This window comes from Colossoma macropomum, unplaced genomic scaffold, assembly GCF_904425465.1.
Source record: "Colossoma macropomum unplaced genomic scaffold, Colossoma_macropomum, whole genome shotgun sequence".
NCBI classification, from domain to species: Eukaryota; Metazoa; Chordata; class Actinopteri; order Characiformes; family Serrasalmidae; genus Colossoma; species Colossoma macropomum.
This window is the reverse complement of record NW_023494809.1, coordinates 10,013,096-10,031,765: the sequence shown is the minus strand read 5'-3', so window position 1 is coordinate 10,031,765 and position 18,670 is coordinate 10,013,096. Positions and strand designations below refer to the sequence as shown.

Here is an 18,670-nt window from a genome sequence, read left to right as displayed (position 1 = left end):
GGGGCGGAGCTTTAACGTTCTTGAAGACAGATAACTTGTAATAAACTCCCAGCTAATCCCGGCAGAGGAAGGCGGAGCTTTAGCGTTCAAGTGTTACAGACCAATTGTGATAAACTACTAGCCAATCCCAGCATAGGAGGGCGGGGCTTTATCCTTCTGGCGGTCTGCTGGCGAGGATGAACCACCAGCCAATCCCAGCGCCGGGGGGCGGGACATGCCGGAATACGGGTGGGAAAAGCCCAACTCCTGTAACCGAGATGGTTGAGTCCTCATCAGGGTTGCTATGCTGCCTCCCCCCCTCCTCCAAAAAATCCACCTAACGCTCCTCACACCGACAAAGTGACCCTCGCCAGCCACAGCACGGCTCTGTGCGCGGGGAATATCCACTTCTTCACCACACTTGAGACCATGAACGCAGTTTATAGGGACGGACACACTGCCTTGTGGAGCGGATTTTTAGCCATTTCTACCAGAGGATGCATCAGATGCGCGCGGGCGAACTCACAACGCGCCAAAACCATGAGGATTAAAGCCGGATTTATAACTTGGAATATAATATTTTCCCTCATATTCACTCGCGTGCAAGGTGAGTGGGCTAACGTGTCCGAGATTGGCTCGTTCTTGTTTTTCTGGTGAGGAGGTGAGGCTGGTTGTGCATGGATGGCAGTGCTTAAAAAATAGGGGGGAAAAATCAGTGCTTTGAATGTACGTGCATCACATGAATAAAGCAGTCCGTGGACAATGTTGTCTCTCAGTTTACTTACTTTTCTGGCTGGGGCGATGCGTTTTATTCATGTGGAACCCATGTACGCGTCCGAATCACTGATTTTCTTTCCCACTGCGGGGAGCGCGAGCTTTTAGGAACTGAGTTTTTAAAGAACAGCCAGTTCAGTCAATGCAGGCTTTCAGAAACATGTATTGGAGAGCATTTCCAGCCTGATGTTCAGGGCTTTTCTTCTCGTTTTTTGGCCCGGGGTGCTAGCTAACAGTGAATAAACCCATTTTTCAGCCCTCAGCAGCATCGATCTTGAGTATTTCTCCAGCACTGCTGCATCAACACGGAGCTGCAAGCAGCTGCGCAGCGTTTTGCAATCAGTTTCATTGAACGCTCCCAGCAAGCGTTAGTTTGGTGGTGAGATGTGCGGTAAGCTGTGTGATACGGTTCGTGCACAGATGTGTTGGGCATATAGACTGTGCAAGTCAACAGGGCTCCACTGAAAGGCTTCAGATCGTGCATGCTGCAAAGTTTGCATTGCAGACAGACTTCGTCTCAACGGCTCTTCAGGGGTTCTTTAGCAAAAGCAATGGCACGTAGAACCATGAGCTCTATATAGAACCATTTACATGCCTACTTGGATCTTTGCAAGGTGAAATTGTTCGTCAGATTGATGGGGAATGTGTTGGGTATGGTTCTATATAGGACCTTTCTGTAACACAAGCTTGGCATCAGAACCATTTTCAAACAGGTAGAACCACAGACGACACATTCTCCATCAATCTGAAGAGTCTTTTCACCAAGCATGCCGATGGTTCTTTGAGTGTTCACGGTTCTACACAGAGCCATTGTGTTTACTAAAGAACCCTCGAAGAACCATCTATTTTGAGTGTATTTTAAAAAAGGTTCTGTGTAGAACCATATACAACATATTCTTATACACCATCTATATGAAGAACCATTTCACCATGCAAAGAACCATTTAAGCATGCCAGTGGGTTTTTGAGTGTTCCTGGTTCTATATAGAACCATTGTCTTCACTAAAGAACCCTTGAAGAACCATCTTTTTAGAGTGTATTTTAAAAATGGTTTCATCAACCTAAAGAATCATTTCACCATGCAAAGTACCATTCAAGTATGCACACAGTTTTAATGGTTCTAAACCCTTAAAGAACCATCTTTTTTGAGTGCATTTTAAAAAAGGTTCTATGTGGACCCATATACAACACATTCTCCATCAATCTGGAGAACCTTTTCACCATGGAGAGAACCATTCAAGCATGCAAACAGTTCTAATGGTTCTAAACCCTTAAAGAACCATCTTTTTTGAGCGTATTTTAAAAAAGGGTTCTACATATACTCCGTCTTTCTGAAAAACCATTTCACAATGCAAAGAACTATTTAAGCATACCAATGGTTCTTTGTGTGTTCATGGTTGAATACAGAACCACTGTCTTTACTAAGGAACCCTTGAAGAACCATCTTTTTTGAGTGCATTTTAAAAGTGGTTCCATCAATCAGAAAAACCTTTTCCTGATGCAAAGAACCATTCAAGTATGTAAACAGTTTGAATGGTTCTCAGTGGATTACTATTACTGAAGACCCTTGAAGAACCATCTTTTTTGAGTGCATTTTAAAAAAGGTTCTATGTGGACCCATATACAACAATTCTCCTTCAATCTGAAGAACCTTTTCACCGTGCAAAGAACCATTCAAGCATGCAAACAGTTCTAATGCTTCTAAATGGATTGCTTTTACTAAAGAACCCTTGAAGAACATTTTTTTTAAGCAGAAATGATTTCACTTCGAAGATTTGTGACGAAGGTAGACTTTTCCAATATGGAAGGTTGTGCTGATTTTAAAGCGGAGGACAAGACGACAGCAGGGCTCTTCTTTTTTTTTTTCTTTTTTCCTTTTTTAACACGGATTCTTCTCAATTAAAGGGAAAAAAACGCTTCCTGTTGTTTCTGTTTTCCTTCCAGTCTTATAACTAGAACTAATTGTTGCGCGCGCATGCGCACAGGAGGCGCGTGTCAACGCAGTGAGCCAGATGTGGCTTGAAATCAAAGGGACAAACATCTGGATCTGGACGGTCGAGTGGGCTTAAGGCTCTCTCTCCGGCTCTCTGATTTGACCATAATGGATCCTCCTGTGATCTGTCAGGCTTTTCCTCATCCATCCACTCAAGCTGGACACCTGCCCTTTAAAAAAAAATACCCCCTTCCCAGGAGCAGGAAGTCATATCAGCATTGCATTCATGATGATTAACTGTTTACAGCACCTTATCTGTCCACTCAAGTTCCTGTCATAAACCTTCTGTCCAAGAGAAGACATATCAGCATCATCATGAACTGCCTAGACTTCCCGATAGCAAATACAGGCTGGGTTATTCTCTGCTTTACGTTGTAATCCTGCATAATATAGTGTACAGAATCGTCTATCTCTAATTGGAATCTCGTATTCCTAAATGGAACCTGTGTGCTGCGTATTTCTCAACACCGAGGCAGTGGTCAGCCTATGCAAAACGTGCATCTGTTTCCAATGAGGAGCCCGCAGAGGTGTGGTGGTCTGGAGTCTGGCTGCCGTGTCCCTATGGAGCTGATGCACATTAGAGATACGGTGCCCTGAAAAGAGGCCCAAAGCAGCCTTCCCTGCGGGCTGCTTTAAAGGGCCTGTATCAGGGAATTTTCACAATGTTTTGAATTAAAGTGTTGATGTAGTATTTAAACTAGGGATGCACAAAGATATTCAGAAACACATCAGTATTGGCAGATGTTTGCATTTTAAAATATTTGAAATTTTTATAAATGCTTATATATTGGTATTGATAGTCATACCTGCTCAGTTTAGTGCACACATCATGAAATAAAACTTAAAATATGGCCTATGCAAAAGTTAATGGCACATTTTATATTTTAAGTTTTATTTCATATATGTGTATGTATATATATATATATTATAATCACACAGTACAGATTGAAACACTCATTACTTATTATAACACTCTTATTAACAATAATAATAACTTATTGACAGTAACAACTTGAATGGCTGGTATATATGCAAACATCTCGTTTTTTGTGACATCACAAAAACAGTGAATTCAGTGAACGGGCTAGTTTTACGACAGTTTCCATATATGGACTGTATAGATTGGATAATGAACATAAGGAACTGGATAAGGAACTTTTCACAACGTTTATATACTACATTAAACTCCTCTTTAACCCCTCAAAATCTCAGGCTTATTACATACTAAAGCTTATTACTCAGTAACAACTGGGACTTCAATGCAAACTGCCTGAGCTATTCTTAGGTTATAGAAGTGTGTGATAAAACTTTGGGCCCGCCGGCTATTTAAAGGGTTAAGAAGTATGAGGAAAGTTGAGTTTTCCATGATATAGGTCCTTTAATATTAAAAACTGAATAATAAGCCTAAAGTTTAAAGGGTGAATTCCATGAAAAAGTAACCCGTTATTCTATCTCAAATTGGCCAAGTATTCATGAATTCTTTGTGAGATCAGATCATTCATTTTTTCGTCAGCGGAGCTGCGAACGCCTTTCCATATGCTAAGTTTTTCTTGGTTGTCAGAACGTAGGCGTTTCACACACATCAATACAGTGTGACCTTGCTCTTAGTCATGAAGTCAGAAATGGCAGGAAGTGGTAAGGTGGGCTGCTTGAGGAGATGCCAGTGCATCGTGTGACCAATGCGTTTGTGTGTGCATTTTTAGAATGCTGCAGTAAGGCCGGCCGTACAGAGCATACTGTTCCACATTTTAAGCGTCCACTCAACGAGGAGCCTCTCTCTCTCTCTCTCTCTCTCTCTCTCTCTCTCTCTCTCTCTCTCTCTCTCTCTCTCCCTCTCTCTCCATTTCAGAACTTCAATTATAATGTGCAGACCATAATTACCATGTTCTTGTGAGTGGGCTGCCTTTGGCATAGTTTGAAGTGAAGAATCAAAGTAACCCAAACCATAACTGATGCTCATAACAAGTTGAGGGGGCCTGTCCACTTTATCGTACTTTTAAAAATCACTCTTGTTCTAGTGCTGGTGGGGTTTAATTGCTCTCAAAGTAACCACTTTAAAGGGGAACTCCACCAATTTTTCAAACACTTCTGCATAATTCAGTGGTTAATATGAAGTCATTCAGAGTGGTTTAGTGCGAGATGCTCTGTTCTAGAGTCAGAATTGTTCAGAGTGGTGGTGATAGGAACCAGACATCTGAAGGGTTTAATGACTCAAAGCTCACATAAGATTATTATATTATATTATATAGTTATGAATATGCTGCCTCACGCCTGAGACATTGATTTACAGTAGTTCTGAGATAATATTTTGCTATAAAATCATGTCAGAGGGGTTAGTATTTATTTTTTCAGATTCGTCACTGTTGTACAATTATTAACATTACATATATAAACTCAGAAAATGTGTGCAGGTTCACTGGCCATTTTATTGTAGTAAAGAATGTCTATATTAATGATGACATTGTTACCCCTTGTTCCTCTCACCAACCCTGGAAGTAAATCTGAGTCAATAAGTTTCTCTAAAATGAGCCACTTCACATCAAACCACTCTGATTTACTTTTTGATTGAAATTTTAAAACATTGGTGGAATTGCCCTTTAAAGGCAGGCTTCATACTGTATAGTACAGTGTAGGCTTTCTGTATTGCTCAAGTCGGCCATAATAACACATCGTTAATAACCGTTATAAGGGTTTATCCATCTGCTTCAATCATTAACGCAACATCTATCGCAAGTACTGGAGCTCTGCTTTTTTATTACACACTAAAAAAAGATGGTTCTTCAACGGTTCTTTAGTAAATGCAGTGGTTCTAGTTACAACCATGAGTTCTATATAGAACCATTTCATGCTTAAATGGGTCTTTGCATGGTGAAATGGTTCTTCAGATTGATGGGGAATGCTTGTATATGGTTCTATATAGAACCTTTTTTGAAAATGGTTCTATATAGAACCCTCTTCAAAACCAAAAAAGGGTTCGTCTTTTGATACAAGCTTGACATTGTAACAGTAGAAAAGCCCTTTTGGTGCTATAGAGAGCCGTATACAATACATTCTCCATCAATCTGAAGAACCATTTAACCATGTAAAGAACCACTTAAGCATGAAGTGGTTCTATATAGAACTTATGTTCCAAATAGAACCATTTCCTCTACTAAAGACCTCTTGGAAGAATCATCTTTTTTAAGTGTGTACGACAATGTAGTAAGCAGTTCAATACTGTACGTTTCAATACATTCGATCCTTTATGTAAACAGACTAACCCAACATTGATGTTTGCCTTTAGGAGAATTGAATGACGGATGCTAATTTGTCTGGTTACGTCTAAATTAAACTTTCAGATGTGCCAGACCTTCACAAACAACTGCCAAATTCATATCAGAGCCAAAAGTGTTTTAACCTCAGCAGTGCAGCTTTGTTTTTCTCTGTTCTAACACATCAGATTGAACTTATGAAGGGCTTGATAATACACTGACTCTGTGCTGGAGCCAAAAAAACACAAAACTGCACTGCTGTGAGTGAGTTTGAGAACCACTGACCTACAAACAAGAGCTTTTACCAAACTCGTTCAAGCGCTTGTGTAATCGAAGCACACAACAGCGACTAAAGCAAGTCCAAGTGCAAAACATTTAGCAACAGTTTAAAGGGTAATTCCACTGATTTTTCTAAATGTCCTCATAATTAAACGGTTGAGATGTAAACAAAGCCATTCAGAGTGGTTTGGTGTGAAATGTTCTGTTCTAGAGAAACCTACCCAGTCAGAATTGTTCACAGTGGTGGTGATAGGAACCAGACGTCCACTTCTAAAAGCTCCCTCACAGAAAATTATTACATGAAATGGTTATGAATATGCTGCCTGATGTCTGACACACTGTTTTGTGATAGTTTTCAGAAGGTTTTGGCCTAAAACGCATTTGGTTTTTAAACCCATTCATGGTGGAGGGGTACATGTAAGATGTTCCAAGGCAAAATAGTTCCCAATGAAAACTTATTTTTCAGATTTAGCACTGTTTTACCATCATCAACATTACATGTAAAGCTAAAAGGGCTCATGTAGGTTCACTGGTCATTTTAGATAATAATAAAATGGCTTTACTTGTGTTGTAGACATTGTGACCCCTGGTTCCTATCACCACCACTGTAAAGAAATCAGAGTCACTGAGTTTCTCTACAATGAAGCTTTTCACATCAAACCACTCTGAATGACTTTGTTTACATCTCAACAACAGTTGAACTATAAATAATACACCAACTGAACCTAAGCCGCTTAGCCTCCTGGGTGGCGAGGGGAGCGGAAGTGCAAGAAACATCCTGGACAGGCTGCCAGTCCATCATAGAACCTCTAGTTCTGTTAACATACAATTCGAATTTTAAATGAACTCAAATTTGTTAGGCAGCCTTTTTTAATTAAAACAGGAATTTTAGTTATGTTGCACTCATTGGCCATTTTATAGGAGTACCTACCACAAGGCTCATAGTTGACTGTCCATGGAGAAAGACCACCGCTGACCAGACATCATTTTGGTGGTGGTCTATTCTCAGCACAGAAGTGACATTGACATGGTAGTGTGTGTGGTGCTGGTACGAGTGTATCACAGTGGTGTTGGTGGAGTTTTAAACACTGTGTACGCTCACTGGCCACTTTATTAGAAACACTGGCCTTTCTGGTAGACTATAGGCGCCTGTCTCATCTTAATAACTGAACCTTAAATCCAGTCTGAATAATAGTTGTTGCTCAGTATTTACATCTGACACATAAATTTGCTTTTGCTATATAAAATCAGCTTAGACTGAGGCTTACAGTGTTTAAATATATATATATAGAGCACTGCATGCAAGAGAAAGCATTCAAATGAAAACCTGACGCAGCATGAACGCTGCACACTGAGCGGGCGTGGCTGTAATTTAGCTATAACTAACTTAGCTATTATTCTAATTTAGCCTGATAGTTAAATCTGCTGCCGTGGATTCTTTTATGACACAGCGGGAGATGAAGCATGATAGAAATAAGAAATAAATGGAATTATCATACTAATACACTGAGAAAGCACATTTACCTGCTTTGCCAAAGCTTCACTAGCAGTTACTTTATTTTCATTAAGCAGAAATGATATTGCTATCATAAGTAATTTTACTGTTAAATATGTTTTTTTGATTTCATTGAATGCTAAAATATTTATGAAACACTAGATTTATTCTACTACTATTACTATTAACACTGCTGCTACTACTAATAATAAATACTAGAATAATTTTTTTATTATTGTTATTATTTGTTTAATGAACAGAATTGTTCATTAAAGCTTGACTAAGCTGTGCTGAAATGAGTGTATATGTTATGTAGTTCAAATAAATTCTTTAAAAAACATGGCACACATTTTTTTTCAACCGGACCCCCCTTGGAGAAGACCACCTGGTTAGTGGACCCCAGGTAATTTGTGTTTGAGACCCCTGCTGTAGCCCATCTGTTGATGCACAATTAAGCATTATTCAGTGCTGCCTTCTAAACATGTTAGAGCACCATATTAGAAGTGGGTGTTTTTGTTTTCTTAAGTTTTAGCTAAACAATTAAATATCGTAAATAATTGTAATTAAAGATTAAATTCTTTTTTTTTGTTTATTGTTTGTAACTATTAAAATATGAGTCTGAAATGATCAGATTGGCTTATTAGCCACCTTACTTGCTAGCTATGTTTACCTAGTAGCTAACACTGGTTGTACTGTCGAATCAATACACATTCACACTGAGCACAGGCATTCTCAACCTTTTGCGACTCATGGTCCACACAAACAACCACAGAAGCTTTTGCGGCCCACAAGAAGGATTAACTGCCCTGATCATTTCAAATACAAAACACACGACAATATAAGGCCATAATAAATGAATGAATTTCAGTATAATTGCGCAACATAATAGACACCAATAAAATTGAAAGTTTTCTGTTTGTAGCGGTTTGTCCATTATAGATGAATTCCAAATGGTCAAAAAGAGAAACACTTTATATTTTTAGTATTTGTCTTTTTAAATGATTGGTTTGGTGAAATGTCTATATCGTAATGATGTCTTGCAGCTTAGAAAAAATGGAATAAAAAATGCCCCCCCTAGAAGTACCATCATGGCCCTCTGGAGGGGCTGCGGCCCAGAGTTGAAAAACCACTGTGCTAGTACACACGCTCAAAATGGTTCGAATTAGCTACACAGCAAAAACATAAACAAGCATTGCTCAGCGCTGCCCTCTAAACATGTTTGAGCACCAAGTTAGAAGTTAGAAGAGCGTTGTTGTTTTTTTAATAAGCCCCATGACGTCTCAATGGATGCATTTACTGCTTTGTTTTATTTATACTCACTTGCACCCTGTTCATATTTTGTGTGTTGCAGCATAATATGACTGAAATCTAATGACTGTGAAAAAATTAAGTAATTGCGATCATCTATTAAATAATAGTGACCAGGAGATCATGTAATAATTGTGACAGACTTATTAAACAAATAAAGTGCACCACTATGGTAGATGTTTCTGATAAAATGGCCAATGAGTAGCAGTTCAAGGTTTTTCCTGATATTTTGAACCCCTCCTTGTACTAAAGCTGAAAATGAATAATGAATGGCTTTAATATTGGAATCACAATTTAGAAGAGTGCAGTTGTCACATAGCAGGAGTTGCAGTTTTATTAAATAAACAATTAACAAAGTGAGGAAATGGAGCCTAATATGGCAGAGCTTGAGAACTGGCAGTCTGGCACATTACATTCAGTGTTAAAAGCCCCAATTTTGGTGAAAAGGATGTGGTGATCTTGTTGGCAAAAAACAGGTCTGGAGCATGACTGAAAATGACTGCATTTAAATTATAATAATATTGGTCAGAGAAGAAATTAGATATTTCCCTCAAATCAAATCTGCACCTTACAGAGCTACTAAGGATTCAGGCTGTAATATGTGAATATTTAAGCTCAAAATTCTAATATTAGAGTAACTTTTTCATTAATTTTAATGAAAAGTAAATGTTTTTGTTTGAGTAGGTTTTGACTGAGCATGTGACTCTGCAGAGACAAACAGCTGATATTGTGTCTCATGTTAAAGGGCCCATATTATTGAAAATGGAGTTTCTTCACTCTGTTGAAATAAGAGAGTTTGATGGACTACGTAAGCATTGATAGAGCTTTAAAACATACCGTTAACTCCTCAGTCCATACAGTCCGTATATGGAAACTAAGCTGCAGTGTATTTTTGTGATGTCACAAAAACAGCTCATTTACAAATATCCTCCTCTTCAGTCTACAGCAGCCTCACACTGAAGTTATAAGGAGTATTTCAGCCCGGGCTGCTTTTTGAATGAGAAGTAATGCAGGGCAGCCAATTACAACAGAGCTCATTTGCATAGATCTGTCTTAAAGGCACAGTAACAAAACAGAGGTTGAAAAGTGGTCATGTAAAAATAAATAATGATTGTTTTTGGTACTTTTCAAGCACATAAATGTGCTTAGTGGGCCTAAAGGGGGTTTGAAATACAAGACAAATGAAGGATGTGGGCCCTTTAAGTGAAACGATGCCATCTAAGCAGAACTTTATGTGGAAACATTGTAAAGAAAAATATGATGAATTGGTACATTATATGTTCTATGAGTTATTGTTCAGTAGATCAGCTGGTAGTGTGTTAAATCACGCATGCTAGCAAAGATGAATCACTAAATCGACCAAACCATCAGGTATGGATTCTCTTTTATGCTAGCTATAAGCAATCCATGCGAATCCACGCAGTCCATGGTTTAGCTTTATATTCATAACAATATAAAATATTTTTCCCAAGAATACTATACACTCCAAAATGTCCATATTCATATAGTACAACAGCATGACATCCCTGTTAAAGATCTCAGAGAGGTGTTGACCTTGTCTAACTCTTGATTGAAGCAATGACATTCTGAAATGTGGCGTTGTGTTCAGACCCAAAGAAATCAGAGCCCACCTCTGAAGAAGCCTGACACTGAAGCAGCTGAATCCCACCTTCTGGGGATGCTTTGGTCTCAGAGGACTGCTCGGTGTCATCTGAGTTGCAGTGTGCGGTTCTAATTCTGGTTTGGAGGTTGCGAGCAGCAGTGCCTTCTGAGGATTGGAGGTTTGATTTCTTGCTGTGTGGAGTTATTTCAGTAGAGATTCACATGAGAGGGTTTTGGGAAGTTGCCAATCAGGTGGGCAGTGGTGCATATGCGCTAAGATCAGCCTGGAGGGAGCTACAGTCATCTAACCACTGCAGTGACCAGCACTTGGAATGCAACATGGCTAGCATGGGTGGGCCTGGGGGGTAGTGGATCTATCTAAAAGTTTAAGGCTTTTTCAATAATACTAGGGCTGTCATGATCATGAAATTTAAGCGTTTGGTCAAATTTGCATTTGAGACCCCTGCTGTAGCCCATCTGTTGATGCACCATTTGCATCAGCCAGCCTCTAGCCCTTCATCAGTGGTCGGTTTCTAACAGAGATGCTCTTGGCTGGATATTTTTGGGTGGTGGACGGTCATCAACCTAGCTGTGACACTGCTGTGCTGAGAATGATCCACCACCCAAAATAATAACTGGTTAGTGGTGGTCTTATGGTAGCCCCCATCTGTTGGACAGGCTAGAGGGGGGATGATAATTTGAGCAACAGATGGGCTACAGTCAGTAACTCTAAACCTTAGGGCTGTCACGATCATGAAGTTTTAGCTTATGATTAATTGTAATGAATAATTGTGATTTATGATTTAATTCTCTTTTCTTGTTTATTGTTTGCAGATATTAATATACAAGCCTAAAATCGCCAAATTGGCTGATTAGCCATCTTACTTGCAGCTATGCTTATGTGGCTAACACTGCCTGTACTGTTGAATCAATACACATTCACACCCAGCACAGGCATTCCCAACCTTTTGCAACTGATGGACAACACAAATGACCACAAAACCTTTTGCAGCCCACAAGAAGAATTAACTAACCCCCTCATTGATTATGGTCTTTTATTGAAACACAACACAAGACCATAATCTGTTAATTACCCTTATAAAATCTCACAGTTTATCAAAGCTATGCTGTATGTTAGCCTATAGTATGTGTGCTGCATACTTGTAACATTACATCTCAAGAAGTCAAAGTTTCTCTGGGTAGCATTAACACAGCATCTCGTACAGACCACAGCTGTTCTGAGGTCAGCTGAGAACTACTACTGATTGAATCGTCTCGTCACTGTTTTCACACTGAATCTCATAAAAGGCTTCAGAAACTACCAAGGACCCTGGTTTCCTTATGCTAGTTACAACCATGATGGGCTTTGACAATGAACCGAAGGCTTGAAGCAGTTGTGGATAGCAGCGGTTGCTGAGCAGTGATTGGAAGGCTGAGAACATAAGGCGGAGTGTGGCTTAAAGTGTAATGATTTGATACTCTGATACTCAATGTTTCGGTATCAGGAAAAAGTGAAATCTCTTCCCTGTGCACACTTAACATCACTCTCAAATGATCTGATCATGAGTGGACAGTGAGACATTGAGCCATTTACACTTGGCATTTTTGTTTATCTCAAATGCGTCTCCAATGATCGGATTTTGTGATCGAAGGAAGTGTCCTTTAGATGTTTACTACGTCAGCCTCTCACTGTGTTTGCTGTCAGTCAGAGCTGTCCCTCTACACCTTGTTCATGTTATTAGAACCTTTCAGATCGGATGGCCTGCTAGCGCAGCTTATAAACCAGCATGAGATTAGACAAAGAAAGAAGGTACGCTGTCTCTGCAGTGATTATGCAGTTGATTAAACAGCCATTCTTTGATGTTGGGGACACATCAGGGCACCTAAACAGTCACACTACAAATGTTATGTGGTTCCCGTGAGACCCCTGCTGTAGCCCATCTGTTGTTGCACAGTTTGCGTTAGCTAGCCTCTACTGGTGGTCCTGCGGTAGTCCCCTTTTATGGTTGGACAGGCTGGAGGGGGATGATGAGTAGTCAAGTTCCTCTGAGTGGTCTATATTCTCCTGGGTGGCCTATTCAGTGGTCATGTTTTTCTGAGTGGTCAAGTTCTTCTGAGTGGTCTGTGTTCTCCTCAGTGGTCAAGTTTCCCAAGTGGTCTGTATTCTCCTGAGTGGTCCATATTCTCCTGAGTCGTCTGTATTCTCCTGAGTGGTCTATTTAGTGGTCCTATTTTTCTGAGTGGTCAGGTTCTCCTGAGTGGGCTATATTCTCCTGAGTGGTCTATTGAGTGGTCATATTCTCTTGAGTGTTTTAGTTTGAGGAACCTCCAGCTAATGTAAATGTTCTATACAAATTAGGATTTTCCTAGAACCGTTTCTCCAAGCCAAGAACCATTTGGGAACTTTTATTTTTAAGAATCTAGAATTGTTTTGGCAGCAAACATTATGATACCACACTTTATAAGTCTCAAAGTCAATATTTTGTTATTGTGACAACCCTACTTTGGGAAACCTATTCCCCTGAGTGGTCTGTATTCCCCTGAGTGGTCTGTATTCTCCTGAGACATCACGTTCTCTCGAGTGGTCATGTTCTCTAGCACAGAATGAACCTGTAGGATCTGTCAGCAGACATCACTTTCTTGTTGCATTGCTCACAGGTTCTTATCAGAGTGTGTTGGGCCAAGATCAAGGTTGTCAATATTGATGAAGAGCTCAGGCATCAGAGAGTGTTTTGGTTGGTAGATCAATTCAGTCTTGCCATGATTCAGCTTCAGATCCTCCATCCAGGACAAGCTATTAGATGCTGTTGGATGTGTGTTGGGAAAGCGGGAAAGAATAATACTTTTGTTTATAGATGATGAATTGCAGAATATTTGGCTGTCAGTAGACCTTAAAGCAGAGGCCTTCAAATCCAGACCTTGAATCCAGTCTCCAGTCCGGTAGGTGAGACACTAGATGTTTTCCACACATAGGCTATACCTGGGCAGCCCTTCCAAGTATATTGATGCCTACCCAAGTATATTTGTCTCACCATAACAATATCTAATCTCCATTTCGTCCCATACGAACAAATTCCAACAAGAAAACATTTCATTTTGTTGTAAATAAATATGACACAGTGTCACTCTTTTTTTTTCTCTGTGGTCACCTCCATGACCTAAACCTTTTACCATAGTTTTTATAATTGTATTATTATGATAATGCCAAGTTCTGCTAGCACCTCTGTGGGATTTCCCATGTTATCCCATTGCTTATTTGATGCCTTATTTGAATACATGGTTAAGAAAACAAATGTTGTGTGTTTGGATATCCATATACTCAACCCCCACCCCCCCCAACCCCCCATGCAGGAAATGCAGGAAAACAATACAATCAGTAACACCAACAGTTTGATCCTGTACCAGTTATTACAAAATACAGGATTTAAGGCCTGGATTTTTAAGACGTCTGCCTTACAGGAACATGCTAACATTGCTAACAATAAATGCAAACAAGTAGCCACCAATGAGGGCAGTAGAATTTTTAGAATGCTAATCGGTGGATATCCGCTTTCATTCATTATTAGCAACATTAGCATTGTTGACTGTGTCTTTAAGGGTGTTCAGGAGACTGTGAACACTTTTCTCCAAACCTTGTAAATAAAAGTTTATGCATTTATTTTTAATGGCCAGTAGTGATGGATCTTAGTAGCGGCACTGACTAATGTACCAAATATAAAACTAATTAAAAAATAATTAGACATTTTGCAAGGTTGTATAGGTTATCACTTCATAACTGTGTAGTTTTATTAAGTTCCCAGTACGTGGCAAAATTTGTGGATGCATTTGTTTTCCATGTTAGTCCATGCAAGAGTAATTATGTTCAGTGTTTATTAGACCATCAACTGATGTGTTGTTTTGATATCTAATTACAAGATTTTTATTCATTTTCTTAGAACTGTTTATTTATAGTTTATTAAATAATTTGGTGCCGTTTCATGCATAATGGAATGCCACAGTAATTTGCCATGTTGCCATGGGTGTGAAAAGATACTGGCTTGAGCTTCATTCATTATTACTCCTGACCAGATTATAGGTTTGGTAGGTGGGGGTTGGTAGGTCGCTTAGAATTTGGACGCAGTTTGCAGTGTGTACTGAAGCGAGACTCAACGGAGACGGGAAACAACCTTCCAAATGGTGATTCATCTCAGCGCTTTAGATCAAACTACAGTTTTACAAGCTAGATAAAAGGCTTTCTTTTTATGAATCCAAATATTCATTTGTGTATTCTGCCTGATATTAGGGGAAATTATCTTTTGGCGATGCACCACTTAGGCATGTAGATGGAAGGAGATGCAAGACACATTTTAATTAGACACTCTTGTCCCTCCAGCTCGTTTTAAACATCTGATAAAGGAAATGGGCACTAATGAAAAGTGTAATTGTAATATTGTTTTGAGATGTTTACTTCATCAGCTTTTGTGTTAGCTAAATTTCATTTCACAGCAAAACTAAAATTCTTTGTAAAAGTGACGTTTACCGTCTGTGGGATTTTCTTGTTAAAGCAAAGGTTAAATAAATGAATCAACAACAAAATAAACAGGCTAATTCTTCTCCTTTGAAGAGTGATAGGCTGATGGGAAGGTTGCCAGAGGCATGGTAGGGTCAACTTGGGTGTAAGTTCAACTAACGATGTTTTTGTATATGCGTAGTTCAACAATGCTTGTTTTTCCAGCCTAATCAAGTTTTGCAGACCAAACGTCCCGTAGTTAAGTTTGTATAGGGCTTCTTTGTAAAAGAGAGACGTTTACTGTCTGTGGGATTTCTGCCAAAGTGAAGGTTAAATAAGTGAAGAAAAAAAAACAATAAAATAAATAAATATTTGTTGATTCTTCTCCTTTGAAGAATATCCCCACAAGCATGTCAGAGCTGACTTTGAAGTAAATACAAGTATTTGACAGTGTGTTTGTATATGCTTACTTCAACAATGTTTTTACTAGCTAAATGCCATTCTTCAGCTACACTGTCCATAAGTTTGTAGACACCTGCTTATTCAACATTTCTTATACAGTAAAGGGTATTCATAGGGAGTTTGCTTCTTTGCTGGAGTAAAAGCCTCTATTCGTCTGAGAAGGCTTTACACTAGATGCTGATTTGATTGTGTTTAGCCACAAGAGCATTAGTGAGGTCAGCTACTGATGTTGGATAATCAGTTCTGGACCACTCCGAATCATCCCAGAGGAGCTCCATCACTGCTCCACAGCCCAGTGCTGGAGGGCTTTATACCCCTTTAGCCAACACTTGGCAATGGTCTTGGTGAGCTTAGGCTCATGTGCGACTGCTGCTCGGGTTGAATGATTTTGGAGAACATATTTAATGCAGTTTTTCTGACCGATATTGCAGTTGTAATTTGAATGCTGTTATTTTCTATGAATTAATTTCCATGCCTGTTTTTTCGGACAAGACTAGAATACTCATTTTTTCTGGCTTGAGGTTTGAATGCTGAATGAGTCAGACTACCATTTAGTTGTAGTTGTGATATCACACACATATACAGCACATGGTTTGGTCAAACTCATCTACCGGCATCTTTCAGTCCCTAATTTTGTTTCATTTGCTGTTTCATTATCCTTTAACTTTACTGCCTAACTTTTCATTTTTAACATCAAAACATTCCTCCTAAGTGGGGCATGCCACCACTGGACTCTGAACCAATGGAAACGCATTCTGTGGCATGACGAATCACGCTTCTCTATCTGGCAGTCTGATAGACAAGTCTGGGTTTGGTGAATGCCAGGAGAACGCTACCTGCCTGACTGCATTGCACCAGCTGTAAAGTTTGGTGGAGGAGGGATAATGCAATGGGGTTGTTTTTCAAGGGTTGGCCTACGACCCTTAGTTCCAGTGAAGGGAAATCTAAATGCTTCAGCAGACCAAGACATTTTGGATAATTATATGCTTCCGACTTTGTGGGAACAGATTGAGGAAGGCCCTTTTCTGTTCCAGCATGACTGACGGAGCCCCAGTGCACAAAGCAAGGTCCATAAAGGCCTGGCTGGGTGAGTTTGGTGTGGAAGAACTTGACTGGCCCACACAGAGGCCTGACATCAAACCCCATCTAACACCTTTGGAATGAACTAGAACAGAGACGCCCTCTCGTCCAACATCAGTGTCTGACCTCACAAATGCTCTTCTGGATGAATGGACAAAAATACCCAAAGACACTCTCCAAAATCATCTAGAAAGCTTCCCAGAAGAGTGGAAGCTGTTGTAGTTGCAAAGGGGGGACCAACTCTATATTAATGCCTATGGATTTAGAATGGGACGTCATAAAAGCTCCTGTAGGTGTAATGTACAGGTGTCCCTGTGCTTTTATCCATGTAGTGTATGTAAAAGTATTCTCTAATGAGAATTGCACTCTTTCAAATTATGATTTCAATATGAAAATGATTAATCTTTCAGCTCTAGCTGCTACAGAGAGTCCCATTCTATTGGTCAGTGCTTTTCCATGGAGATTATACAAGCTCTCAGCAATGTGTGCACCTAAAGTCACTAATAAGGAGTGTCTGGATACTTTTGGACACATAGTGTAAATCAATTCCTGTAAACGTCTTTAGTGTTAGCATGATGTTATTAGGGCTTTGTTGCAAGAGTCTGTGCTGTGGGATTTTCCTATTAAAGTTTCTTCTATGAAGAATATCTCACTGATCAAAGGCCACTTTGAAGTAGTTTCAAGTATTTAATGATGTTTATACACACCTACTTCGCCATCGTTTTTACTAGCCAAATGTCGTTTTCGAGTGAAATCAAACTTTGTAAACTAAGTTTTATTTGGTTTGGCATGTTCTTAGTAGGGCCTCCCTGCAAAAGAGTGTTTTACTGTCTGTGGGATTTTCCTGTTAAAGTGAAGGTTAAATAAATACCATAACAATAAAATAAATAAAAATGTGTTGATCCGTCTCCTTTGAAGAGTATCCCGCTGATGAGAGAGGGCCACAGGCATGGCAGAGATGACTTTGAAGTAGTTTCAAGTATTGTCCTTGGCTAAACAAACAACGCCGCGACTGCCTCCGAGGCTCCTTCGATACATTTTTAATAAGAAGCGCTCTCACTTCAAGATTTGGGCAGTGGGTAGAAGAGGGAGACCAATGAAATAACCCTTCATCGGCTTTGATTTCATCGATTGGCCATCCCTTTGTTGTTTTCGCTCTTGCTGGAGCTCCACTTTTTAATGATAGCCTGTTTTTTTTTTCACCCTCAGTATTAGCTGAGGCGCTTCTCTGTATAAATAACCTGGAAGCTTTCATTATCTCGGTGGGGAAATGCTGATTTGCCAGCTCGCAGCGACACAGCTGAGCACTGATGGCTGGTTCTGTCTTTTTCGGAACACCCTAATTGTATTAAATGAGCAGCGGCACCAAAGTTTAAGTTTAAACGAAACTCTTTCATTTCTTTTTATATATTTTCTCTTTGCTGCTTCTTTTATCTCTCTGTGTCTGTCTGAATATACAGTGTTGTGCAAAAGTCAGAGACCATTAAGTGCAAGCTTTTAATTATTTCGCAATGGATAGTCAAGGGAAAATAAGACCCTCAGGGCTTTTACACCTTGGAACGCCTCTTCTTACTTTTTGATTACTTTTTTTCAGTCTTAGCTTGTTGAAACAAGCAGAGATCGAGTGCAAAAGTGCAGATTCTAAACGTCCAATCAGTTCCACATTTGTGTTTAGTTGAAAAGGAGATATCTTATTATGGTTTGAATTGTATAAGAAATTAGAAAAAAACATCCTTTATATTTTTGTCATGTTTTTGCCACCAAAACAAACAATAAAAAGGCAGAAGCTATATATAGGCAATTAAATATATACAGTGCTGTGCAAAAGAGACCACCTTATGTTTATTTTTCATAAAGAGTCCACTTGTATAAGAAATAAGGAAGTCAGAGGAAAATAAATGAAAAAATACAGGAGTTTACACAGAAAATAGGATTCCTAACAACCACCTGCAAGACCT

The 18,670-nt window shown here is 39.4% G+C and overlaps 1 protein-coding gene across 1 annotated transcript in view; it reads left to right on the top strand.

Annotated features, from left to right (window-relative positions):
- The first annotated feature begins 364 nt into the window (after positions 1 to 364).
- Positions 365 to 18,670, top strand: part of csmd3a (CUB and Sushi multiple domains 3a) — a 457,456-nt gene continuing 439,150 nt past the window's right edge. Inside the window, exon 1 of the mRNA XM_036558514.1 lies at positions 365 to 586. Within this exon, the coding sequence (XP_036414407.1) occupies positions 409 to 586 (178 nt within the window). The 5' untranslated portion in view covers positions 365 to 408. The remainder of the gene's footprint in view (positions 587 to 18,670) is intronic.